The sequence below is a fragment of the Odocoileus virginianus genome, chromosome 23, assembly GCF_023699985.2.
Source record: "Odocoileus virginianus isolate 20LAN1187 ecotype Illinois chromosome 23, Ovbor_1.2, whole genome shotgun sequence".
Lineage (NCBI taxonomy): Eukaryota > Metazoa > Chordata > Mammalia > Artiodactyla > Cervidae > Odocoileus > Odocoileus virginianus.
The window spans coordinates 46,085,958-46,113,901 of record NC_069696.1 but is presented as its reverse complement, the minus strand read 5'-3'; the positions used below and the strand labels follow the sequence as shown (position 1 = coordinate 46,113,901).

At 40.2% G+C, this 27,944-nt stretch overlaps 1 protein-coding gene across 2 annotated transcripts in view; it reads right to left on the bottom strand.

Moving 5' to 3' along the window:
* Nucleotides 1-235: 235 nt before the first annotated feature.
* The window catches only part of GLT8D2 (glycosyltransferase 8 domain containing 2), a 50,665-nt gene continuing 22,956 nt past the window's right edge, over nt 236-27,944 (bottom strand). For both annotated transcript variants that reach the window (XM_020905529.2, XM_020905528.2), the window contains exons 2-10: nt 17,641-17,687; nt 16,246-16,338; nt 12,908-13,079; nt 8,234-8,351; nt 6,761-6,845; nt 6,054-6,166; nt 3,622-3,788; nt 2,521-2,633; nt 236-832 (exon numbers count right to left, since the gene is read on the bottom strand). In XM_020905529.2, the coding sequence (XP_020761188.1) occupies nt 660-832; nt 2,521-2,633; nt 3,622-3,788; nt 6,054-6,166; nt 6,761-6,845; nt 8,234-8,351; nt 12,908-13,079; nt 16,246-16,338; nt 17,641-17,659 (1,053 nt within the window). In that variant the 5' untranslated portion in view covers nt 17,660-17,687 and the 3' untranslated portion in view covers nt 236-659. The remainder of the gene's footprint in view (nt 833-2,520; nt 2,634-3,621; nt 3,789-6,053; nt 6,167-6,760; nt 6,846-8,233; nt 8,352-12,907; nt 13,080-16,245; nt 16,339-17,640; nt 17,688-27,944) is intronic.

Below are 27,944 nucleotides of genomic sequence, written 5' to 3'. Positions count from 1 at the left end.
TATTGATATACACTATACATGAGAATATGAGACTTGTTCATTAAATAATATTGAAAAAGTTTTAAAAATCATTTGAAAGTCTGATTGTTTTTTTATAATAAAAAATATTGAGAATGATTATCCTTAAATTGTAGTGTTTTCTGTAGCAAGACTCTGGTATTCTTTCCCTTGTTAATCTGAGATCAGTTTACCTGCTATTATATTTAACATGTAGAGTAATAGATTATGAAAATCATTAAAAGTTTATGAATATTTTATTTTTTTAGACATTCCTGTTTTAAATGTAATATATTGTTCTACAGAAGACAACATGGGCAACTCATTAAAAAAATATCTACATGTAAAAAATACATTTAGAAATTTTTTACATTTATGGCTGTAGTTTTCATTCAGAGTTAATAAGCAAATTGCTGAAACCTAGCTGGGTTTATTTCTTTGCAATAACATATTTCACTCACAGAATCTATAATTGTCACTTGTATTTAAGGAACTAAATCAATACCTCTAGGGTTCAAGGTACTATTTGTACACAGTTGGGTTTTTTGTTTTTGTGGATCATTTGTATCAAAGGTCCTGTTCACAAAGAACAATGGTATAATAGGGTACACATGGACAGTTCTGCATATTTGTACAGGAAATATTTTAAATGTCGAGTTACATCAGCTGTTGGGGTGGTGGAGTTTAAATATCCCTGCCGGGTCAGGAACAAACCAGCTCTCCCATAAGTCATTGTGGACACTCGGGAAATCCCACGGTTTATGTCTTCCATTCCAGTGGAGTAGTTTTGCCTCCTGCAGAAAATGCTCTGAATATCTGGTATCTGGATTCCAGCCTTGATTGTGTTTAGGGGACAATGATAGGTTCATTAGAAAATGAAAATTTTATATTAAAAATTGAATACAAGTTCATTGAAAAAAAAAATTGGATAAATTGATGGGCATACAATGAAGAATTTACCCCAACACTGATTTTCTCTAACCCAGTCTAAGCTCCACATCACTGTTCCTACACATATTTTTATAGCTATTTTACTTTGATGGGATTTTCTCCCCACTCATCACCACTTGACCTAACAGTGGGCTCGGCATTATAAAGCAAATCAAATGAAATATTAGTGTCCTCAGCATCCCCGCATCAGTGTTCATACTGTGCATACAGATGTTCAGGAAAATCAGGGGTGATGCTAGTGAGCCAGGAACTATTTATGCAGCATCATAAAGAGGAGACAGTCATGCATTTCCACAGTTCTGTGTGACCTTCCTTTTACACGGGACAGTAGGAGACATACCATCTTGCAGGATTGTTCTGAGAGAAGTGATGCTCACATCGACCCCCAGAGCCTAGCCCAGGGCTTGACAGTCTATGTCCACAATCCATTGTCTCCAATTCTAAACTAATCAATCCCCAAATGTTTGAAAGTGAAAGGATTTTTAATAACTTCTTTTGTAGCAACATCTAGAACCCCCTCAGTGTATTGCATAATGTAAGTATGTGCACATTACCTTTTAAAATTTCAGAACCTTTCTGAATTTCTAAACAGGTCTGACCCAGTGGGTGTGGCAAACGGGCTGTGGCCATACATTTGAAAGAATTGAATGTCTTCTGTGTCAGGCTCTGTTCTAAGCAGTTTACTCATATTAGGTAATTTATCCCTTGTAAAAACTTAATATTAGCTTCCATTTACAAGTGAAGAAACTTAAGGCACAAAGGGCTTGCGTAACTTGCCTAAGGTCTTAGATAATAGCAAAGTTGGGATTCCAGTCCATACCCTAGAGCCTGTACTCCTGTCGTGAAGAGTGAATAAAAGACTTGAGGTACTCACATAGTATACAGTCAGCAAGCAGTTTTTTCCTAAAAGATAAATTATAGAACTTGCCTTCTGGTCCAGTGGTTAAGAATCTGCCTGGCAATGCAAGGGTCACAGGTTTGATCCCTGGTCAGGAAACTATGATCCCACATGCCTCAGGATAATAACTAAACCCACTGACTGCAATTACCGAGCCCGTGCTCTAGAGTTCATGGTCTGCAACAAGATAAGCCACGAAAATGAGAGGCCCACACACCACAACTAGAGAATGCCCGTGCCCTGCAACAAACACCCGACACAGTAAAAAAAAAAAAAAAGATAAATTGCCAGCTATCTAAATTTATCATCAACTATTATGCTATTCATTTGGTTCTGTCCACTATCAGTTACTGCGAGAGAGCAATAAAGGTATGTGGAAAAGTTCTGCCAGTGAACACAATATCTCAACAAAAGTTCGTGTTTATTGAGCGCATACTATACGCTAAGCATGATTGGCTTTTCCTGAAGTGCTTTTCCTAGAAACATCTCTCAGGTCATTTTTTATAAGCTGCAGTTACAGAATCTGAGCAGTGAAGGTTAAATAATGTGTCCCAGGTGAGATCCCAGGTCACCTGGAGGATTTGAATTGAGGAAGCTGGTATAATAGCACACTCCCCTTCACCTTGGTCCTCACCACATCTATAAGATGTACCTTGGTGTTCTAAAATACGTACCCAGGTGCCTTATGTGCCATAGGGGGTTGATGGTGGAGTATTTCCCGTGAAACACAATCAGCATTGGGGAGGTGGCTACCCCTCCTCCCAGCGAGCTGCTGTAGAGATTTTCCCTAAGAGAATAGAAAAGCAACAGTTGGCCTGGAGTCCCACAGACTCAGATGAAGTGGAATCTAATCATTTTAAAAGGTGTGGCTCAGTTGTAAAGAATCTGCCTGCCAAAAAGGAGACATGGGTTCAACCCCCGGGTCAGGAAGATCCCCTGGAGAAGGAAAGGGCAACCCACTCCAGTATTCTTCCCTGGGAAATCTCATGGACGGAGCAACCTGGTGGGCTACAGTCCACTGGGGCCGCAGAGGCAGACGTGACTTAGCAACTGAGCACGCACAAGAGGATCCCTCACTGTGTAATAAGCCTATGGTCTTTGATTTTTTTCCAACTTTTTATTTTGAAATTTGTTAAACCCACCCAGAATTGTAAGAATACCATGAACTCCTATATGCTTTACCTTGATTCACAGAATGTTAATATTTTGCCATTTTACTTCTCAGGCTCTTTTATAGCAAACAAAGAAGATCCCAAATTCTGATCCTACCTTATTTAGAATGACTTTACTCACAAATTCAAGGTTATGATAATACTAAAAATATCCAGATTTAAAATATGGACAGGATATACACTGCCATGATAACAGTGGTTGTGTTATAATAATCTCTTAAAATTTCGATAATGAAAAATGATTTAATAAATTCATCCTTTAAAAAGTCGACTTTATAAAATAATTCTTAAATCTGTGTAAGGAGAAGCTCTACTACGATAAATGATTTGTAGTTGAAAAGATTCACTGGCATTCTAGGAGATTTAAAATCACATTAATTAACAATATATTAGAAAATGTTTATATTAATAAGGGATTGCACAGGATCTCACTGCCTCTGACATATCATTTGAGAATAGCTTTTTCATCCACTGATCCCTTTTTTCTCAACAGTGCCTCTGTAAGAAAATCTGACCTCAGATTTCTAACCCCTGAGCTATGCATAGAAAATTAATGGAATAATGTTCCCGAGCATGGAAAAAATGATAGAGGCCCACACATACTCCACATTTTTTTGCATCCATTTCTCCAACTGTCTGGTGATCCGCTGGTGCTTCCATTCTGTCATGTTGGCAACAATCACACCAGGATTGAAAGAGCAAGTGCTGGGGCTGATGCCAAGGTCTTTTATCGTCTTCTTCCGGTAGTCCAGATAGCCCATGTATGTGTTCTATAAAAGAAAAGGATACACGTGCTTTTGACCAAGGAATCTTTTGTTTCTGGAAAATAACCACTTTCTTGAGACCATTAGGCAGTACCTGGGCTTCCTCCTGGGCACCGGCCACTTCCTCAAGTGCTTTCCCAGTTTCCTCTTGGTTCCCCAACCGCTGAAAGCTGGGTGCCCCTAGTCTCATGTCTGGCATCTGCTCATTTCTCCAGCACGAGCTCCCCCAACAGCCTCATCTGGCTCTAAATCTCTCCATGCAGCCATCCGGGACCTCTCTGGGTTTCCAGCTCCACTGTATCTGCCAACTCAACTTGTCTGTCCCGTTGCTTGGTAAGGCAGGCCTCCTTAGGTCCCCAAACAGACCCCAGTCCTATCTCAAACCTGCTCTGCCACCACCTGCCCCACCTTGGTGGCCCCTCCATCCTTCCAGTTAGAAAACCTAGGGTCACGAGGCCACCCTGGACTCCTCCTCCTCACTCACTTTCCATATAGGTCTCAGCAGCCCTGTGGCCCCATCCTCCAAAATATAGTCGGAAGCCAACAACTTCTTTTTTCTTTTTTTGGCCGCTCCATATGGCTTGTGGGATATTGCCATGTGGTTTGTGGGATCTTAGTTCCCTCACCGGGGATCGAACCCGGGCCCTTAGCAGTGAGAAAAGGAGTCCTAACCCACTGCACTGCCAGGGGATTCCCCAGAAGCCACCACTTCTTACCGTCTCTGCTACCTGCCTGGTCCAGACCATCATTACCACTCACCGGATTTCTGCCAGCCCATCCCAACCTGTGTCCTGCGTCCACCCTTTTCAACCTGCTGTCTCAGTGTTACTCATCTGCTCAAAGCCCATCATTCAGAGTAAATCCAAGCTCCCTAAAATGCCTGCCGTGCCCTCCACCGTCTGCCCTGTCCCCGTTACCTCTCCATCTTCTATTACTCGCCCTGTGACCCCTCTGCCACACTGACCTCCTTGCTCCTTCAATATGCCAAATACTCCCCTGGCTCCACATTTGCTGTTACCTTTCCTGGAATGTTTTCCTCTAAATATCTGTGAAGATAGTTGCCTCAAGTCTTTCAGGTGTAGGCTCAGAAACACAGCCTCCACAAAAACTTCCCTGATCACCCAACTTAAATTTCAACCCCACCTCCTCTTCTCCTCTGTTCAATATTTCACTTGTTTGTTGACCATCTCTTCCCACTAGAATGGAAGCTACACAAAGGCACAAATTTTAGTTTTGTTACTGTCTTACTAGCACCTAAATCAGTGTCGGGCACATAGCATAACTGGTAGTTGAGTGAATGTAACATGAGGCAATACACACTATTTCACCCACAGAGGCTGCCATAATCCACCTCAGGGGATGCTCAAAAGACCTGGACATAATAGAACTATCTGAGCACTTTCCTACATGCAGACACCGTTCTAAGAACTTCACACACTTAAGCTCATTAGTTGCATGCAATAACTTACATGTATTAACTAAGTTAACTCTCCCAATAACCCTACCAGGAAGTTCTATTATTACCACTATTTGACAAGTGAGGGAGAAAATGATTGGTTAAGTAACTTGCCCAAGGTCACAAAACTCCTGAGTGATGGAGCCAAGATTTTGACAGGCAGGTCTGGGCCCAGGGCCTAGGCCTTAAAATGTGTCACACTTTAATGTCACACATATGTCATTATTTCCTGGAACTTTTTTTTTTTAAGAACAGCATTCAATTTGTAATAGTATCTTGTATTTTAAAGCCATTCTTTTGATTTCAGTGTTACATCTGGGTTTGACTGCCTTCATTTCTACAAGGGTATTCTTTACCTTGGAACAAAGTCAATATTTTCCTCTACTGAAAGGAGATGGGGGGAGAGACAGTCAAAACTCTGAAAACAGAACCAAAGTTTCAGGGAGTCTCTTAGAGAAAACACCAGTCTCTGCCATAGAGTGTGGTTACGAGTGACTTAAGTAACAACCGTCATTTCTGGAGCATTCAGTGGACACTTTGACATCATGTTATCCCATCACAACCCACAAAAACACGACCAAGTAGGTGCTATGGTTGCCATGTTCCAGATAAGGAAAGGACTTGCAGAAGTAAGTAACTTGGCCCAGAGTCATTGGGAGCAGAGCGGGGATGTGACTGGGCAACCCAGACCCCTGGCTGTGTGCTGCCCATCAGTCCTGCCCGGCTGGCCGGCTTCTCAAAGGTAACGATGCCACTTGCTCTGAGATGCCAGGAGAAGAAGGAGTGAAAGTAGGATTCCCAAGATGGGTGCCCACCTGCAGCCCCACGAGCCTGTGTATGTCCTGGGAGGAGGGCAGATCGCAGTCGTCGGAGAAAGCTGCTGCGTGGCCCAGGGCCAAGGTGGTGTCATACAGTTCTTGTATGTCTCCTGAATTAACAAACACCAGCAGTTACAATAGTATAGCACTCATTCCAGGACTAGCTAGAGCTTAGCGCATAAACAATCCCCGATTTTGCTGTGGGGGAAAAATATATAATCTGTGGTTTCAAGTGGTTTGGCAATTTGCTTGATAAGAATAGTTCATATCATATGAAAAGCCACTTGATAATAAGCTCCGATCTGCATTGGTCAGATTTCTTTATTTCTGTGGCTTTGTAGGCACTTCACCAATGCTCATCTTATTTTGCATGCAGGAAAGAGAGAAGATAGCATTTAACGCTACAGTTGAGCTCGCTTCTAACATCATCAGTGAGGCTTTATCCCTGTGTGTTTCAGGGTTGCAGGGTACCTATTACAGACTTTGACAGGGAGTGGCTCTCAGAAAGTCAACTGGATTGTCCCAGAAAGTGAATATCAACCTCTGTTTTCAAAATATTCTCTCATTTTTTATAATACTATACTCCCAAATTAAATAAGCCATGAAAATCACTGAGCCACTAGATATTTCAAAATTGAACAGAGATGGGCATTCTACTTATCAGCTGCTCCTTTTCTGAGTATTCTTGGCATCGGCAAGTATACCTTGGACGATTACATCATCATCCAAATAGATGACTTTCTCGTGTTGGTGGATAAGCAGAGGGAGATAAAATCGAACAAAGTTCAGCTGTTAAAACAAGAAAAGAAGTGATGGTGAGGAAGAGACAGAAGTTCCAGTGGGTCAGCTTTGAGCATGACCATGGCTCAGCTCCAGGTTTGGAGCAGAATAAAACAAGACTGCAGAGAGGCCTGCCTGAGCTTCCTAGTGAGGTTTACCTGCGGCCCTGGGACTGAAATCAGCACCCATCAGAGGGTCTTCTAGATCCAATCACTGCCCCCCACTGCTGAGACTGTCACTATTTTCATCGCTGTGAATTGCCACCATGGAAGGCACAGAGGCTATTAATCTTTCTGGCCACAAATTGCCTGCCTTTCTCTATATTCAGTAATCTGACACCGGTCAACTGAAACAGCCTTAAACACACACACACACACACACACATGCATCGTCCCTCACATCATCACACCACACACACAAGCTCAATGTCTTAACTCCTTGAACCGGAGAAAAGCCAGAGATGCATGGGCTGAAGATGGGTGTCTTAACAGTTTAATGTGCTGCGCCCAGTTGCTTAGCTGTTCCGACCCTTTGCAACCCTGTGGACCACAGTGGGCCAGGCTCCTCTGTCCATAGGATTCCCCAGTCGAGAATACTGGTGTGGGTTGCCATTTCGTCCTCCAGGGGATCTTCCTGACCCAGGGATCGAACTCAGGACCCTTGCATCTCCTGCACTGGCAAGCAGATTCTTTACTATGTGGGAAGCTATAATAATCTATAATGCAAAGTCCAAACGTAGTGAGCACTCTCGATAATAAATACCTGGAATTTGGAAAAGATCATATCATTTAGAAGGCTTAGAATTTAGTAAATTTTCAAGGATGTATTTAAGTAATAATCATACTAGAAGGAAGCTGAATTTTCTGTAAACCTGCCATCAAAACACTGCTTTTTATGCAGGAAAGTGTCCTTCTTGTAAGAACTCTTGCAGTGAAACACTTCAAGATTGCTAGAGCCAGAGAAAAAGTTAATGTCGCCTGAAAATATTAGTCAATACTGTGAGGTAAATACCCCATCTTGTTACAGTTTTCCCTTAGTTGCTAGGATACTCTGAGCTAAATGTAATGTCCAATCACAGTACACACAACTGCCAGTGGGTGGGGAATATATTTTCCTGGTCTCACTACTTGGCACCCCAACCACCCCTTAGGTATATTTACACATGTAAAAGGATCCTACATTTTCTTATGCTTCATTTCTTCTTTCATAGCTTCATTATGTAAACCATCTTACATCCTTTCTGAAACAGTTGCCTTATAAATGACCAAAGCAGAGTTTGGTGGAGATCTACACTGGGAGGCTTCAGAAACATTTCATGTGTACCCCAGTGGATGGCCCTCCACCCCGAACAAGCGTCTCACCGAGAACCATCCCCTACATGTGTAACCCCTACTCACAGGCTGGAGCAGCTCAGGCCTCGAGGAGTCTGGTCTGATCTTTCCTTTAAGAACCACAGGGTTGAATTCCACGATTTTAAAGTTTATTTCTCTCAGTTTAGAATGTTCGATCCATTTCCTAAAGAGATAACAAAAACAAAGAACAGCATCTAGCACATACCTCCAACCTTGCCTCAATACACCTATTGCCTCGGAGTCAATGTCTTGCCTCCTTAGAAAATTAAAAATACGACATGTGTAACCTTAGTCAATTCTAGTCTATAAATCCTTCTGATTTTTTCCCCATCTGGTTCAGCTTTGATTTTTTTTCATTCACATAACTCCTTTTGCAAAGGAAATGAAGCAAAATAGTAATAACCAAATATCTCCCCAGAGCCTCATAATATCTCCGCAGGAAACTGGAAAAACAATAAGTGTTCCTTCTTTTTTAAAAAAAAAAAAACACTTTATTTATTTATTTAGACTGCATTGGATCTTGGTTGCAGCATGCAGGTTTGGTTCCTCAACAGCATGTGGGATTTTAGTTCCCCAGCCAGGGATCAAACCCACGTGCCCTGCATTTGAAGGCCAATTCTTAGCACTGGACTACCAGGGAAGTCCCAGTGTTCCTTCTTTCTTATAAAGCAGCATCTGTAGTTGTTGGTGTTCTCTTTGCCATGGGCCAAGAGCCCTGTAAGGAGGCAGGGCATCCTTTGACTGAATCGTGTTTACTCTGCTGTTTGGACTCCAAGGATGACCTGAATTTACCTTTACCTTTCAATCATCTGTTTTTGCTCCCCACCTTCACCTCCTCTTCTCTACCCTCTCCACTTAAGTGTGCTTGGTCTTACAGAAATTCTGCCTATCTTTTATCCAATTTGTAATACGATTCTTCATAGAAATCATTTCAAAATTAAATTTCCAGTTTTATTTCTCATGTGGGCCACACGTTTTAAAACTACACATGGTAACATTTTTGCTGATTAAAAATCAACAAGACAGGTTTCCCTAGTGGCTCAGTGGTAAAAGAATCCACCTGCCAAGGCAGGAGACACAGGTTCGATCCCTGGTCCAGGAAGATGCCACATGTGGAGGAGCATCTAAGCCCGTGTGCCACAACTACAGAATCAGTGCTCTAGAGCCAGGAAGCTGCAACTACGGAGCTCATATGCCGCAACTACCGAAGTCGGTGCGACCTAGGGCCCATGTTCCACATAAGAGAAGACGCTGCAATGAGAAGCCCATTCACCGCAACAAAGAGTAGTTCCCACTACCTGCAACTAGAGAAAAGTCCACACAAAGCAATGAAGGCCCAGCACAGCCAAAAATCAATCAATAAATAACATTATTTTGGAAACTCGACAGAAGGACTCAATCTTCCAAACAAAATTTAGACCTGCAAAATTTGAAACATAAGAATCAGTCATTTATACAATGTTATATATCAAATATATCTCAATAAAGCTAGGGAAGAAAAAGTCATGTAAACAAGAAAAAGAGAGACAACCAACAGAAAAATAGGCCAGACACTTGAACATGCACATCCAAATGGCCAGGAAACATGTGGGAAAAAAGCGCTCAACCTCATTAGAAATCAAGGAACCTCAAATTAAAACCAGAATTCAATATCCCCGAACACCATCAGAACAGCAAAGCTGGAAAGACTGACCAGGCCGAGCACAGGTGTTACAGGGGCGTGTTTACCAAAGGATCCACAAAGATGATCATTAAGCTGTACATGGGGTTTATACAATTCTCTGTTTGTGTGCTATATGTCCAAAAAAAGAATTTTTAAAATATTTTAAAATGGGGTGGTGGAGATGACAACCAAGAGCTGAGAAACAGCCCCTGCTTAAACGTCCTGAAGCCCTGCAGTTCATGCCTCCCTCTGGTTCAAGTACAAAACCTCACTCCTATTACACATGCCATCCTTCTGGTTTGGTTATCTGGTATTCACACCCACAGAAAATTAAAGAGCTGTTAACGGGCTAAGTGAACAATCTGCAACAGGAAGTGATAAGAAGAGTTTGGTGATCTGGTTTGGGGTTTGGTTATCTGGTTTTCACGCGTGCACGTTTGCACTCAGTCGCTTCAGTCATGTCCGACTCGTCATGACCCCATGGACTGTAGCCCGCCAGGCTCCTCTGTCCATGGGATTCTCCAAGCAAGAATACTGGAGTGGGTTGCCATGTCCTCCTCCAGGAGATCTTCCCAACCCAGGGATCAAGCCTACTGCACTGCAGGGGTTCAGTCGAATGTCTCCTGCATTGCAAGCAATTCTATACCCACTGAGCCACCTGGGAAGCCTGGTTTTCATACCCACAGATAATTAAAGAGCTGTTAACAATGTGCTAAGTGAACAATCTGAAATAATAAATGATAAGAAGAATGAGAAATGAGACAGAAAAACCCACAACAGCCAAGGACCGTTTAGACAAGGAGAAATTGTGTTTTATATCTTAGTACCTCCTGTGGTGCTGTTACAAAAAAGAAATCTGATTATAAAACTCAAACATGAATACATTCTCCTTATAAATGACAGAAACAATACTTGAAATACCTGAACTTCTCTTCATCACTGTTCTCTCCACTTCTTTCATCCTCCTTAAAAATAATTACTTTTTAGAGCTGGGGGTATTTCTGGGTCTTTTTTCTTTTTTTTTCCTTACAGAAATACATACAAGTACATGTACACATTTATAGTTTGGGGCTTTTCATTTCGTTGCTTCAGATCGAATGCTGTGTCCTCCACATATTTGTATGCTGAAACCTAATCCCAAGTGTGGTGGTATTTGGAGGTGTGGCTTTTAGGAGGTGATTAGGTCTTGAGGGTGGAGCCCTCATGAATGGGGTTAGTTCTCCTATAAAAGAGACCCTGGTGAACCTCTGTTATCCCTTCTCCATGTGAGAACACGGCAAGAAGGCAGCCTGCTCTGAGCCAGGAGGTGAGCCCTTACCAGACATGAATCTGCTGGCCCCTAGATCTTGGGCTTCTCAGTCTCCAGAACTTGAGAAATAAAAGTTCTCCTGTTTTTAAGCCAAACCATCCAGACTGTGGCATTTGGTTACAGCAACTCAAATGAATGAAGACATTCATAAAGTGGGTCAGTATATGAGGAGTACTGCAACTTGTATTTTCTGCTTAATAATATGCCTTGGGGATCTTCTATGCCTTCTTTCTTTGTTAATAGCTGGATCATATTCCATAGTTCATTGAAATATTCTTCCAATGATGGACATTTAAGCACTTTGCAATTTTTTTTTAATTATTTCACGTCATGCTGAAATTAACATTGTGGTACATATATTTTGGTAGTATGTACTAGAATTTCTGTGGTACATATTCCCAGCTGTTGAAATGGAATGGTGAGTCAAAATACATACACAATGCCATTCTATTAGATATTTCCATAGTGTCCTCTCAAAATGCTTTAGTAATTTATAAAGCATACATTGTGCAAACAAGGAAAAGCATGTCCATTTTCCTGCACAGGATGGTGATGTCCTATTTAGATTTACCATCCTGATGAGTAGACAACTATATGTCATTGTTTTAACTTGTATTTCCCTACTAGTAACATGGGACATCTTTTTGTGTTTGCTGGCCATTTATAGTTTTTTGTTTTGTGAATTGTCTGCATTCTGTGCTCATTTTTCTACTATATGCTTGTCTTTTTAAATTTTTTTTGGTAAGAATTCTTTATACATTTTGGATAGTAATCCTTTGTCTACAATACTTGTTGAAGACAGTTTTCCTAACCAGTTGTGTGATCAGTTTCACTCAGTGTTTTTCATCAGTTAAAATTTTTTTAATATTAGCAGTCAAATCTGTCCATTTTTTTCGCCTGGGGTCTGGGAGTCACTCACCATACCAAAATTATACAACTATCCTGCAATTTAGTAATATATTTAGAATTTTATCTCCTGTTTATTTCTTCTAAATTCAACTTCAATTTATGGTTTAGTATGGTGTGTGATAGGAAAGAAGTGACTTTGCAGTTTATGAATTATAATTAGTGATGATTCTGAGCCATCTTAGATGATTACATTAATAGCCTCTCAGATTAAGAAAGCAGAGAAAAGAGAAACTTTGAGAAAGAAAGACTCTTGTAAATGGCTTAAGGAGTGGGTTTCCTTGATGCATTAAATAATTCACTTCTGTAGAACAATGCACTGCCCTATCAGATTAACAAGGCTTTGCTGAAATTTCCTTAGCGAGGCAATGTATTTGTCAGGCCATCAGGTAAACCTCAGGTTATCCTCTCATTAACTTGAAGGACATTTGCTAGACCCAAGAAAGAAGAGAATCCACGTAAGGAAAGATGAGAACAATTAAAAGGAAGTAGAGGGACTTCTCTGGTGGTGCAGCGGACGAGAACCCAGCTGCCAGTGCAGGGGACACAGTTTCGATCTCTGGTCTGGGAAGACTCCACATGCCTCAGAGCAACCAACTCTGAGCCACAGCCGCCCGGCCTAGGGCTGCGGCTGCCGCGCCTGCAGGGCGAGAGCCCGCGCTCAGCCCCGAGAGGAGACACGGCACCAAAAAGCAGCCTGCTCGCAGCGACTACAGAAAGCCCAGGAGTAGCAACGAAGACCCAGCACAGCCAAAATAAATACACGTTTTTAAAAAAACAAGTTGATTAAAAAAAAAAAAAAGGAAGTAGAAAACTCCAAAGTCTACAGCACACATGTTACCGTATTCGGGACAGAGTGTTCCGGAGCCCAACTACGTAGAACAAGATGTTGGCGTCGGTGTTGCTGTAGATACTGTTGATGGCGGCCATGGCGGCGCCCATCCTGCCTGCTGCTGCACAGATCACCACCGGAATTTCATCCTCCATCTCCTCTGGGGTCTCAGAGTCATCATCTGAAAACATCAGAACCAGAGTCTCGGAACATGAAGGAATTTCACAGTCCGGCTTGTCTTCCCCACTCCAGGGGGAGGACGGCACAATGGGGAAGGGACTGTCCATCATTCTCCAATATCCAACCTTTCCTTCTCTCAGAACGTTGGAAATATAGCTGGCACATAGCCAACCACTCAGAATATTTTTCTAGACTCCCTTGCCGCTCTAAGTGACCAAGTGTTGATCAGTGAGATGTTGGTGTCAGTATATGTGCAACTATTGGGTTTGCCTTTAAAAAGAATGTGGGGATTTCCTGGTGGTACACTGGTTAAGTGGTTGAGTGAAACTATTCTGTATTCTATGATAGTAGATAAATGTCATTATAAATTTCTCAAAACCCAAAGAATGAATAACACCAGGGGTAAACCCAATGTGGACACTGGTGGGGATTCCCTGGAAGTTCAGTGCTTAAGATTCAGAGCTTCCACTGCAAGGGGTTCAATGCCTGGTCAGGGATCAAAGATCCTGCATGCCTCATAGTATGACCAAAAAAAAGAAGAAAGAAACTAACTATGGACACTGGTGATAATGATGTGTTAATGTAAGTCCATGGAATGTAACACATGTACCACTCTGGTGCAAGATGTTAATAGTGGGGGAGGCTGTGCATGTGTGTGTATGTGTGTGTTTATCTGTGTGTGTGTGTGTGTGTGTGTGTGTGTGTATGTGTGTGGTGGAAGGAGGAATGGGATAAGTCTCTGTACCTTCTGCTCAGTTTTGCTGTGAACTTAAAACTGCTCTAAAAAGTAAAGTCTATTAAAAAATCAACATGCACTTCTCGCAAAACTCCAGCCCAAACAGAAGAGGATCCAGTAGATGGTGATTGTTTTCTGCAGCCGTCTCAGCCTCCATTCCAAACGCAGACCTCCTACCAGCTGGGTGTATGTCTCTCAAACCTTTCTTAATGTACACCCAAAGCATGTAAACTACACACCGTATAAATATTACATGAAATTTGATGTATTATTTTAAAACCAACATGAAATCATACTTTCATAGTCTCTGTAACTTTCTTTTTTCATGTAACATACCACAGATATCCATCTTTTGATATCAATATTGTGTTCTTTTGGGCACTATTTCATACCACTGATTGCTTTTTAAAATTTTAACACTGAATGGGATAAAAATGTGCTATTGGATAAATTTATGTGGTCCAAACACTTTATCACATATGAATATATGGCCAGTTAATTAGTCAGGATATGTGCTTTCTAACAGTTCTTTTAACAGCTATTATAAAAGCAACTCATTTCTTTCCATGGAGAAAGGAGTTTGCAGTGGGATCAGTCAGCTGAATGTGTTGGCTTATGGGCAGGAAGTGAAACGTGAGGAGTAAAGAGCTCGAAGTTCAAACAACATTTGACCTTATATGACCTTCTCTCTTTCTCAAAGCAATTTACTGAGTCATTCTTTCTGTACTATTGTGGACTGAATTGTATATCCCTAAAATGCATAATGCTGGAGCCCTAACCCCATAGTATTAAGTTAAATGAGGCCATTGTGCATGCTCAGTCACTCATGTCCAACTCTTTGCGACCCCAAGGACTGTGGAACACCGGGTTCCCCTGCCCACGGAATTTTCCAGGCAAGAATACAGGAGTAGGGTGCCATTTCCTTCTGCAGGGGATCTTCTTGACCCAGTGATTTCTTGCATCTCCTGAATTGGCAGGCAGATTCTTTACCACTAGCATCACCTGGAAAGCCCTAAATGAGGCTATTTTTGCTGATTAAAAATTGACAAATGGGGCTTCCCTGGTGGGTCGGTGATAAAGAATCCACCTGCCAATGCAAGAGACGCAGGTTTGATCCCTGGTCCAGGAAGATCCCACACGCCGTGGTGCAGCTAAGCCTGTGTGCCACAACTATTGAGCCCTCAAACCGCAACTGCTGAAGCCAGCACAGAGCCCTCACTCTGCCACAAGGGGGGCCTCCGCACTTAACGAGAAACCAGAGAAAGGTCTGCACAGCAGCCAAGACCCAGCACAGCCAGAAATAAATTAATTAATTTTAAAAAGATAGATTGGGAAAAAAACAAAAACCAGCCAAACAAACTTGGGCCAGGAGCGTGTTTTAGCACATCCTCTGTGTGGTTCTTATAAGTGTTAAAGTTTGAGTAGCAGCGATAACTCTAGAACACAACTAAAATGTTAGTCTTGGTGGGTTTTCTACAAACAAGTCCTTGGAAACTGAGCAAATTTTTGCTTGTCTCTGAACCTACCTATTGAAAGGACTCAAAATGCGTCCTTAAGTATTTCATCTCACGCATTCATTTATTTAGCTGTCCTGGGTCTTAGCTGGGGCATGCAGAATCTAAATTTTATCATTATTATTTATTGGAGTATAACTGCTTTTCAACGTTAGCTTCTGCTGTACAATAAAGCAAATCAGCTATATGTATACATGTATCCCCTCTTGGACCTCCCTCCCACCACCTCTCCCATCCCACTCATTTAAGTCATCATCAGTTATGGCATGCAAACTCTTAGTTGTGGCATGTGGGATCTAGTTCCCTTACCAGGGATTGAACCCAGGCCCCCTGCATCTAGAAGCTCAGAGTCTTACCCACTGGACCAGGGAAGTCCCAATTAGATATCTCTTCTTGGTGGACTACCTGCCTGCTTACCTGCTTCATTCTTTTCTATATTTATATTTATTGTAGTAAAATATGCAACGTAAAAAAACATCTTGGACTTCCCTGATGGTCCAGCGGCTAAGACTCTGTTCTCCCAATGCAGGGGGGCTGGGGTTTGATCCCTGGTCAGGGAACTTGATCCCACATTCCTCAACTAAGAATTCACATGTTGCAATTAAGATCTGGTGCACCCAAATAAATATATTACAAAAAATCTTACCATCTTAACCATTTTTAAGTGTACAGTTCAATAATATTAAATACATTCACAACTGTTGTACAACTATCAGTATCATCCATCCCCATAACACTTTTCATCTTGTAAAACAGAAACTCTATACCCAGTAAACAATAATTCCCTCCCCCACCCACTCAGCTCTTGGCAGTCATCACTGTGCTTTCTGTCATCATGAATTTGACTATTCTGTCTCATATTAGTGGAATCACACAGTATTCATCTTTTTGTGATTGGCTTGCATCACTTATCATACCTGCTTCATTCCTGAGCATGGTCCCCTTGTGAACTTTCTTATAGAGAATCCCACAGAGGGTCACAATCAGAAGGAACAGCAGCACCTGGTTAACTGAAATAAAAACAGAAACATGTTCAAGTCTAACCTGTCAAACTGAAACTGTGGATTAAGTTTAGAATAGCCAGTGTGAACACATGTGCTCCCTGACATTTCTGACATACACAGGAGTAGAGGTCTAGAACCTTTCTCCAAGTAGACAGCATGCGGAGTAAAGGGTTAATCTGTGACACTGGTGATTCTCAACGATACCAGATGTAGTTTAAGGGGAGACAGGGCTCTGCCCAGGCAGTCAGATGTACAGATTACTTAACCTCTCTGAGCCTCAGTTTGCTCATCTGTTAAATGGGGATTGTAATAATAATCATTACCTTTCAGGGGTGTTTTGAGAGTTAACAAAGCCAATAAAGGCCCAATAAAGACTTTAAAACTGTTATGTATTATTTACTATTTTTGTGCATCAAGATATTCATACTTATTGGCTTCATACTGATCTATTTTCTGGCCCCTAGGCATATGTCCTCACATTTGTAAAAGGAAGGAGTTGGACAGTCTTCATGAATGCCTTTCAGAGCTACATCCTAAAGCTCAGTTGTTCTGCCTTACTGACATCCACCATTTCCTCTCTGCCTTTCTGGGTTATCAGATTCAGACAGACAAGCAGATACTATACTCAGTTTAAAACAAAAATACAGAGAAGCAGAAGAGAAGAGACAAAGTTTAGAGTTTGTCAATACAACTGATTAACATTCCCATCCCACAGCCAGTTTGGGGAAGCAGCCCAATGCCTCTACTATCTGACTCTTTTTTAGTATAAGTATGTCCCATGTAGTATTTGGGATATACTTACATTAAAAACTTATTCATAGTTTATTAGAAATTCAAATCTAACTGGATATTTTATCTTTTTATCTGCTACACTGGGCAGCTCTACCCTGAGGGTAACAGTAACACAATTGGGTTATTATTTTCCCACTAGATTCACAAACAACTGGATATAAAATCAGAGGCAAATCCAGGTTTTTATGGTGTCATAAAAGTAAATAATTTGGGGTGACTCTTTAAGAATAAGAAGACAAATTACAAATTAGACAGGAACATGAATATTTATTTAAAATGAGAAAATAAACCATATTTGCAACTTTTATAGAACCATCAGACCACTCTCATGAAAAACCTACCCCTGAACAAAACAGGCTAAGAATTGCCTTTGGAAAAACTATCCACGAAAATCAAAGAAAATTTCAAAAATAAATAAATAAATAAAGGAAGAAGACAAAGAATAAGACCCAGCATCAAAACAGTCCTCCAAAATATCTATTTTTAATCATAACTTTCCAAAGTTTGTAATCTTACTTTTTCGTAACAAAGCCATGTGGGTTCACGTGGATAAAAACTGTGACCTGTGGATTAAAGAATAAAACTTTGCTTAATAGATAATCAACCCAAAAGTCATAATACAATTATTAAGGACTATGTCTTTGACTGTTTGATATATGGCAAATTTTATAATCATTCTTAACTGTTCTGAATTTAGAATTTTGGAAACTATTTTGTGAATGTAGATCTCACCTCTCCAGATCAATTTCTCTGGTTGTAAAAAATGTGCAAAAGGTTCCCAGTGGTAATCTTTTACCTTCTTCAAGAAGCTATGGTACATATACACAACTTATTACTCAACTATTAAAAGGAATGCATTTGAATCAGTTCTCATGAGGTAGACGAAACTGGAGCCTATTATACAGAGTGATATAAGTCAGAAAGAAAAACAGCAATGCAGTATATTAACGCATATATTGGGATTTAGAAAGATGGTAATGATGACCCTATATGTGAGACAGCAAAAGAGACACAGATGTAAAGAACAGACTTTTGGACTCTTTGGGAGAAGGCGAGGGTGGGATGATTTGAGAGAACAGCACTGAAGCATGTATATTACCACATGTGAAACAGATCACCAGCCCAGGTTGGATGCATGAGACAGGGTGCTCAAGGCTGGTGCACTGGGATGACCCCGAGGGATGGGATGGGGAGGGAGGTGGGAGGGGGATTCAGGATGGGGGACACATGTACACTCATGGCTGATTCATGTCAGTGTATGACAAAAACCACTACAATGTTGTAAAGTAATTAGCGTCCAATAAAAAGAAATAAAATTTTAAAAAAAGAACAGCCGTGTGAGTCCCCTGCGTTAGCAGGTCAGATGGCACTAGCTAAAAGAAATGTCACATAAAAAAGCTTCCTTGATATAAAATATCAGTTCCATGTGTTTTCCTCTGCTATCATAACTTCCTTCCTTTGATAAGGACACTTCTACATCTTTATGAATCCCTTAAGAAAACAGAACCATCCTCAGAGGAGGACACTTTACACCCCATTCAATCATTCATTCAGTAAACATTTACTGAGATCCTGCTAAAAGTCTGTGTTATGTCCTGGGGATGCAGTAAAAAACCAGTCCTGGTCCCTAACATGGAGCCATTTTCAGTGGGAAAAAAACAGATATTAAAATGTAGCAAACAAAATAATTATCAGTAGATTATGAATAAAATAATCAGACATAAAGGATACAACAGAGCTGCTAGAATAAACATGAATGGAGGTAGGGAAGCATCTTGAAGACAAATCAGGAAAAGCCTTGGGGAGATGACATTTTATCAGGAGAAGGAGCAGGAGCCAGTGGAGAGAATGCAGAGGCGCATACCAGGCAAAGGGAACAGCAAGTGCAAAGGCCCTGGGGCTGCAGATCCCAAGCATCACGGGAAGCTCAGTGTGGCTGGAACACAGTGGGCCAAGGGAGAGACTGACCTGAAGAGGCTGAAGACAAACTTTGGGGGCCAGTAAAGGGGTATGGACCCCCTTCATCCACCTTTGTCTTCCTTAAATCCCTAAAGCAATGTTTCTCATCAAACATCCCCACAGAAATTCTGATGACAAAGGACAGCAGACATTCACAGTCATCCACAGTAAGTTGAAAATACCTAACAAGTTTCTTGTTTTACCTTTAAATTCATGTAAACCAGTACAAAAATATCTGAAAAGAAAACAGTTCCTTTCATTGTCAGAAGAGCTCTTTTTGGAGAGAAAACTCTTTGTTATGAAATCAAGGTTTTCTATGCATAGATGGATGGATAGAGGTGAGAGAAGAAGAAAGCTAAGAGTAAATGATGAGCTGGAATCCTGTGGTTTGGCAGCAGCCCAAAAAGAACAGCATGTAAGGTGTAGAAAGATCCTGGGACAGGAGCTGCCAATCACCCATTAGAACTTATTAACACATTTCTAAATAACCAACAGGTTACTGAAGAAATAAAAAGGGAAATAAAAAATTTCTATAAACAAATGACAATGAAAACATGACAACTCAAAACCTATGGGATGCAGCAAAAGCAGTTCTAAGAGGGAAGTTTATAGCAATACAATCCTACCTCAAGAAACAAGAAAAACATCAAATAGACAACCTAACTTTACACCTAAAACAACTGGAAAAAGAAGAACAAAAAAAACCCCAAAATTAGTAGAAGGAAAATTATAAAGATCCAAGCAGAAATAAATGAAAAAGAAATGAAAGAAATAATAGTAAAGATTAATAAAACTAAAAGCTGGTTCTTTGGGAAGATAAACAAAATTGACAAACCCTTAGCCAGACTCATCAAGAACAAAAGAGAGAGGAATCAAATCAATAAAATTAGAAATGAAAAAGAAGAGGTTACAACAGGCAATGCAGAAATTCAAAGGATTATAAGAGACTATTATGAACAACTATATGACAATAAAATGGAAAACCTGGAAGAAATGGACAGATTCTTATATAAGTTCAATCTTCTAAGACTAAACCAGGAAGAAATAGAAATTATGAACAACCCAATTACAAGCTCTGAAATTGAAGCTGTGATCAAAAATCTCCCAAAAAGCGAAAGCACAGGACCTGATGGCTTCACAGGAGAATTCTATCAAACATTTAGAGAAGAGTTAATGCCTATCCTTCTAAATCTCTTTCAAAAAATTGCAGAGGAACACTTCGAAACTATGAGTATCTATTTGATACTAAAATCAGACAAAGACAAAACAAAATAAGAAAACTACAGGCCAATATCACTGATGAACATAGATGCAAAAATCCTCAACAAAATTTTAGCAAACAGAATTCAGCAACACATCAAAAAGCTCAACACCATAATCCAGTTGGGTTTATTCCAGGAATGCAAGGATTATTCAATATACACAAATCAATCAATGTGATACACCATATTAACAAATTGAAAGATAAAAACCATATGATCATCTCAATAGATGCAGAAAAAGCCTTTGACAAAATTCAAGACCCATTTATTATCCAAACTCTTCAAAAAATGGGCATAGAAGGAACCTATCTCAAAATAGTAAAGGCCATATATGATAAGCCTACAGCAAACATTATTCTCAATGGTGAAAAACTGAAAGTATTCCCCCTAAGATCAGGAACAAGACAAAGGTGTGCACTTTCACCACTATTATTCAACATAGTTCTGGAAGTCCTAGCTACAGCAATCAGAGAAGAAAAAAAATAAAAGGAATCCAGATCAGAAAAGAAGAAGTAAAGCTCTCACTGCAGATGACATGATACTGTACGTAGAAAACCCTAAAGATAGTATCAGAAAATTGCTAGAGTTAATCAGTGAATTTAGCAAAGTTGCAGAATACAAAACAAATACACATAAATCACTTGCATTTCTATACACTAACAATGAAAAATCAGAAAGAGAAATTAAGGAATCAATTGCATTCACCATTGCAACAAAAATAATTAAATATCTAGGAATAAACTTACCTAAGGAGACAAAATAACTGTATACAGAAAATTATAATACACTGATGAAAGAAACCAAAGATGACATAAACAGATGGAGAGATATTCCATGTTCCTGGGTAGGAAGAATCAATATTGTGAAAATGACTATACTACCAAATGCAATCTACAGATTCAATGTGATCCCTACCAAATTACCAATGGCATTTTTACAGAACTAGAACAAAAAATTTTACAATTCACATGAAAACACAAAAGACCCCAAATAGCCAAAGCAGTCTTGAGAAAGAAAAATGGAGCTGGAAGAATCAACCTTCCTGACTTCAGGTTATACTACAAAGCTACAGTCATCAAAACAGTGTGGTACTGGCACAAAACCAGAAATATAGACCAACGGAACAAGATAGAAAATCGTAAACTGTGTATTCATATGACATTCTGGACATGGCAAAACTATAGGGACAGAGACTAGGTCAGGGGTTTACCAGGGGATGGTTGTCAGGTCGAGTCCATCTGCGAGGGCAGTGCAGGGGAATTCCTTGGAGGTGCTGGAATTGTTCTTTATTGCATTTGCTGGGATTATCACAAGAATTTATGCATGTGTTAAGAATCACAGAATGATACTCTACTATATGTAAAAATTTAAACATTAAAAAAAAATCAACAAATCAAATTTTGAAGTTGACCTGATATGCCTTTAATCACTGACATGTCACAAGAAGGAAGCCTTTTTTTTTTTTAAGCAAATATACTGAATTTTTATTATATGTCACCAGTTGTGTTTCCCTGAGTGAAGCACTCTTTCTAATTATGGAAGTCCACAATAGGAAATTTATGGAAATATAGGACACTACAAAGAAACGACCTTGTCAACATAATTCAAGGGTCTTGGCAGAATAGTTCTTATAAGGCCAATGCTTTATTCTTTGAAGAGGTAGTTGCTTCTCCTGTTAGAAGAAATTGTTCCTGTAATATATCTAGTTGATAGATGGCTTGGAATTTGCTATGCATTTGTCTCAAGCAAAGGAAGTAAGAAGTTGTTCTGGGAGAAAATGAGGATGGTCAATGATGTGACAGCTACTCTTCATTGTGTGTGTGTGTGCACACACGTGTGTGTGCGCATGTGTGTTTAGCTTCTCTTGTGCTTAACTATTGATTTGACTGAGTAGATAATGCATTTGTGTCATTCAACATTCTATGGGTGCCAAGGCTTCTGTTTATCAGTCAGAACAGACCAGTGGGACATCAGTGTTGCCCATTTTAATTGATTGGTGTCAAGAGCCCTATTGGTTATTTAGTAAGTCCTGTAAGATCACCAAGTGAAAAGTCTCCTTCTGTTTTGTGTCCTGGGCCCTTTTTTATTTTCTATAATGTTCAGTGGAGAGGCAGAAGGTGTTTCAACACTGGTCTATATGAAGTTGTGAAAAGATGGATATTGTAATTACTCCTGGCAGTGTACATCTATGAAAAACAGGCAAATCTTATCCCAGATCAGTCTCTGGCATGCCTCCAGCCCTCCTTTGAGGGCTTTCTTTTTCATTCGTGCTCCTCCTCACACCTGGCAGTTACCTTGAGAGTCAACCTGCTCCTCTCCTACTGTTTGCCTGGGACAGTTTCTCATTCTGCAGCGCAAAATAGCCCACCCTTCAGCTCCTCCCCACCCGACCCCCATCCCCTGACACACACACACAAACAGACACACACAAACACATGCCCAGACACAAACACACACACCCAAATACCCGAACACACACACACACACACACACATCCAAAAACACACACACAGAAACACACACACACACCCACCCACACACATACACACACACACTCACACACACACACAAACACACACAGACACAGACACACACACACCCAAACACACACTCACACCCAAACACACACACACACATACACACCCAAACACACACACACACCCAAACATACAGACACACACACACACACACCCAAACACACACACACACATATACACACACAAACACACACACAGACACACACACACACACCCATACATACACATACACACACACAATCAGCCCCAGAGATTCTATAATCTTTAACCTGAGATGTGCAGATGCTTAAAGTGTCCATAGGTATGTTTCATTTCCTCAGGCACTTAGATGAGAAAAAATGAATCTTTAATTTCACTAACCTTTCATTGAAATTGAGCATTTCCTTCCCTTGTGAATATAGGCAAAAAAACCACAAAAATAACTGTGGTACCTGTGACTTCATCATCAGTATAAATCAGATGTTTTCCTATTACATTACAGCTGTTACAAATTTCTCACATTTTTTAAATCTCATCACTACCTCAAGTTACAGTAAGTATTCTACCTGCTAGTATTCCTTGTTATTTAATAAAGAAGTATGTTTGTTGGTAGCTCATAAATTTGTTTTTTCCCCCAATATTCTGATGGCTTGCTTTAAAATTTTATCTTTCATTTTCTTTGTAACACAATATACCTTTTAAGCTTTTAAAGATATTATTCTGGGAAGAGATCTGTAGGAGTCACCAAACTTCCAAGATATTTGTGTCAAAAAAAAGTTAAGATTCTAGCCATCTACCATCTATTTGGAAATTCAAAGGAAATTAACTCTCCTTTCCCTGATGCAATATTCCCTCCAAACTTCATACCAGTCCTTGACGGCTTCCTTTCTCCTGTCCACTACCCACAGATCTTTATAGATCAGTTGCTTCTCTCTCCCACCCTCCATGTTCAAAATAAAGAATGTGCCCTCTTCCCTTGATTCCTCTCAAATACAGCAGCGTGTGTCTTTAGATTCATGGGGAAAGCAGTGTGGAGGCAGGGTGGGGATTAGAAGATGCCGAGCACGGCAGAGGCTGCAGACTGAGGATTGAAAATTTCACTTCTTTGCAAGTCCTTAGAGCCCACCTGTACAGGGAAAGAAGCTCTTTGTGTTGTTGTTGTTAATTTATTTTTTATTGAAGGATAATTGCTTTACAGAATTTGTTGTCTTCTGTCAAATCTCAACATGAATCAGCCATAGGTATACACATATCCCCTCCCTTTTGACCCTCCCTCCCATCTCCCTCCCCATCCCACCCCTCTAGGTTGATACAGAGCCCCTGTTTGAGTTTCCTGAGCCATACAGCAAATTCCCGCTGGCTATCTATTTTACACATGGTAATGTAAGTTTCCATGTTACTCTCTCCATACATCTCACCCTCTCCTCCCCTCTCCCCATGTCCATAAGTCTATTCTTTATGTCTGTTTCTCCATTGCTGCCCTGTAAATAAATTCTTCAGTACCATTTTTCTAGATTCCGTATATGTGTGTTAGAATACAATATTTATCTTTCTTTTTCTGACTCACTTCACTCTGTATAATAGATTCCGTATAATAGGTGGGTTCTAGGTTCACCCACCTCATCAGAACTGACTCAAACACACTCTTTTTATGGCTGAGTAATATTCCATTGCATATATGTACCACAACTTCTTCATCCATTCATCTGTCAATGGACGTCTAGTTTGCTTCCATGTTCTAGCTATGTAAATACTAATAGTTCATGTAAATACTGCTGCAGTGAACAATGGGATACATGTGTCTCTTTCCATTTTAGTTTCCTCAGCGTATATGCCTAGGAGAGGGATTGCTGGGTCATATAGTGGTTTTATTCCTAGAATTTTAAGGAATCTCTATACTGTCTTCCATAGTGGCTGTATCAGTTTCACTCCCAACAACAGTGCAAGAGGGTTCCCTTTTCTCAACACCCTCTCCAGCATTTATTGTTTGTAGACTTTTTAATGAGGGCCATTCTGACTGTTGTGAGGTGAAATATCTCACTGTGGTTTTGATTTGCATTTCTCTAATAATGTGTGATGTTGAGCATCTTTTCATGTGTTTGTTAGCCATCTGTATGTCTTCTTTGGAGAAATGTCTGTTTAGGTCTTTTTCCCACTTTTGATTGGGTTATTTGTTTTTCTGGCATTCAGTTATATGAGCTGCTTGTATATTTTGGAAATTAATCCTTTGTCAGTTGTTTCATTTTATATTATTTTCTCCCATTTTGAGGGTTGTCTGTTCACCTTGAGTATAGTGTCCTTTGCTGTGCAGAAGCTTTTAAGTTTAATCACATCCCACTTATTTGCTTTTGTTTTTATTTCTGTTACCCTAGGAGGTGGGTCACAGAGGATGTTGCTTTGATCTATGTCATCAAGTGTTCTGCCTATGTTTCCCTCTAAGAGTTTATAGTTTCTGGTCTTACATTTAGGTCTTTAATCCATTTTGAGTTTATCTTTGTGTTTGGTGTTAGGAAGTGTTCTAATTTCATTCTTTTACAAGTAGCTATCCAGTTTTCCCAGCACCACTTATTGAAGAGGCTGTCTTTTCCCCATTGTATATTCTTGCCTCCCTTGTCAAAAATAAGGTACCCATAGGTGCATGGTTTATTTCTGGGCTTCTGAGACTCTTCTTTGGGTAGTTATTTTTGGCTGTGCTGGGTCTTTGTTGCTGAGTGGGCTTTTCTCCAATTGTGGCAATCGGGAGCACTCTCTAGTTGCAGTGTGTGGGCTTCTCAACGCAGTGGCTTCTCTGGTGCGGAACACAGGCTTTAGGGTACAAGGGCTCAGTAGTTGCCACTCTCAGGCTCTAGAACACAGGTTCAGTAGTTGTGGTGTACTGGCTTATCTGCTCCTCGGCATGTGGAATCTTCCCGGACCAGGGATCAAACCTGTGTCCCCCGCGTTGACAGATGGATTCCCATGCACTGTACCACCAGGGAAGTCTCTGAAACTCTTCTTTTGCTTAGCAAGAGACATTTGGGATTCACACTTGCTGTTGTATGTATCCATAATTTGTTCCTTTTAATTTTTTTGGCCACACTCTGTGGCATGAGGGATCTTAGTTCCCTGACCAGGGATTGAACTCACACCTCCTGAACTGGAAGTACAGGGTCCTAACCACTGGACCACCAAGAAAGTCCCTTTCTTATTTTTGAGTTTTGAGAGTTCTTTACATATTCTGGATACAAGTCTTTTCTTAGATATGTGATTTGCAAATACTTTCCTCCAGCAGATGGCTCTTCTTTTCATTCTTCTAATAACAAAGTTTGCAAAGCAAAAGTTTTTAATATTAATGATGTCCATTTCATCAATTTTTTTCTTTTTTATATCATGCTTTCAATGTAATATCTGAGAACTTTAGTCTCACTCAAGGTCATGATGAGTTTCCCCTGCATTTCCTTCTAAGAGTTTTGTAGTTTTCTATTTCCATTTCGAGTCATTTTTTTATACGGCATGAGGTATAGGTAAAAGTTCATTTTTAATCATATAAATGTCCAGTTGCTCTGGGACCATTTGCTAAGACTATCCTTTCCCTTGAATTGATTTTTTTTCTTTAATGTTTAATTTGTCAAGGTTTGAATCTAAAGGATGACATGTGTTCTAAAGATTTCTTATTCTCTCCTATGTGTTTTACAAGAATTATAGCTCTGGATAACAATCAGTGGCTAAAAAGTAACTTATATCATCAAATAAAGATTTAACAACATTTTCCAAGTAGCACCAAGCTTAAGGAGACAGGAAAAGGGCTGATACATTGTTAAAAAGTTTCAACCAAACATTTGGCCAAATCCATTCTATCTTTGCACAATATTCTGGAATATTTTATCTGTGCTCTGAAAATTCAAGAGAGCTAACAAACTCTGTGCTCTCAAAATATACCTCTTATAACTCTGCTTCCCGGTTATCTCAGTTCACCATTGATCTATACGCTTATCATAATATCTTATATGTTCATTAGAAGAAGCAGTGGGCATTAAGAGAAGCAGAAGATAGCAGGGTAAGTTTGATGTAAAAGCATGAAGTATAATCATTAGAATTTTAGATTTTAAAATTCATTTTAGTTTGGAAACCTAAAATTAAATTTTGTCACATATTCAACCATTTCTTTGTGGCATTTTCCAGAACCTGAAAACTGATTATCTTAAAAAAAAGAGAGAGAGAAAGAAAAATAGCTAATTTGCCATAAATAACAATTTGTCTTGAAAACTCAAAGTTTATTTTAAAATTAAATTGATGCTTCTTAATTCTTTTCCTTCTCAGGAACTTCTGAACTTGACATTTGACCAGAGGTAACAGTCGGTGAACCAAGATTACTAACCTTTAGGAATTAGCAACAGGACAGAGACACCCCAAGGGATGAAATCAGGAAAGGCAAGGCATCATAGTACTCCAGGGATTCCTTATGAACCAAAGTGTTGTGAGAACCTGTTGGCAGTGGTCCGGGGAAACTCTTCAACAGGGATTTGATTCAAGCCTTTAATTCGCTGTAAGCAACTGGCTGCAGTGCCTCTTTCATTTCCCCGGGGTTTAGACTGTACACCCAGGAGCTCTGAGTGCGTTGGCGATGGCCCTTTTCCTTTCCTCCTCGTGAACTTGGGGAAGAATTGAGTCAAAAAGCACATTATTTATGATTCTCCTGGGACTGGCTTCAGGTACTTTTTATCCACCTACTATTCTAGATGATATGTGTTAAGCTAACTTTTTGAGGTGAGTTAAGCTAACTTTTTGAGGAGATGTCAACCTAACACAGTCTTTGGCCACATGTCTGTTCCATCCCAAAGACCATCTAGTACCATGGGGGAGAATGAGAGGGAGGCCAGAAGGTTCTGGGCTCTGAATTCCTGAGGCCAGCTCCTCCCTGGATATCCCAGTAAGCCAACCCAGTAAATTCCCGTCTTTTCCTTAAACAGCTTTGAAATGATGTTCCATTTCTTGCAAACAAGGATCTTTAAACAAAGGCATTCCTTGTAACCAAAACAGTGTGCACATATAGAGAGAAGCTTGCAGGGGCCAGATGATAATAATAGCTACCATTTACAGAGCT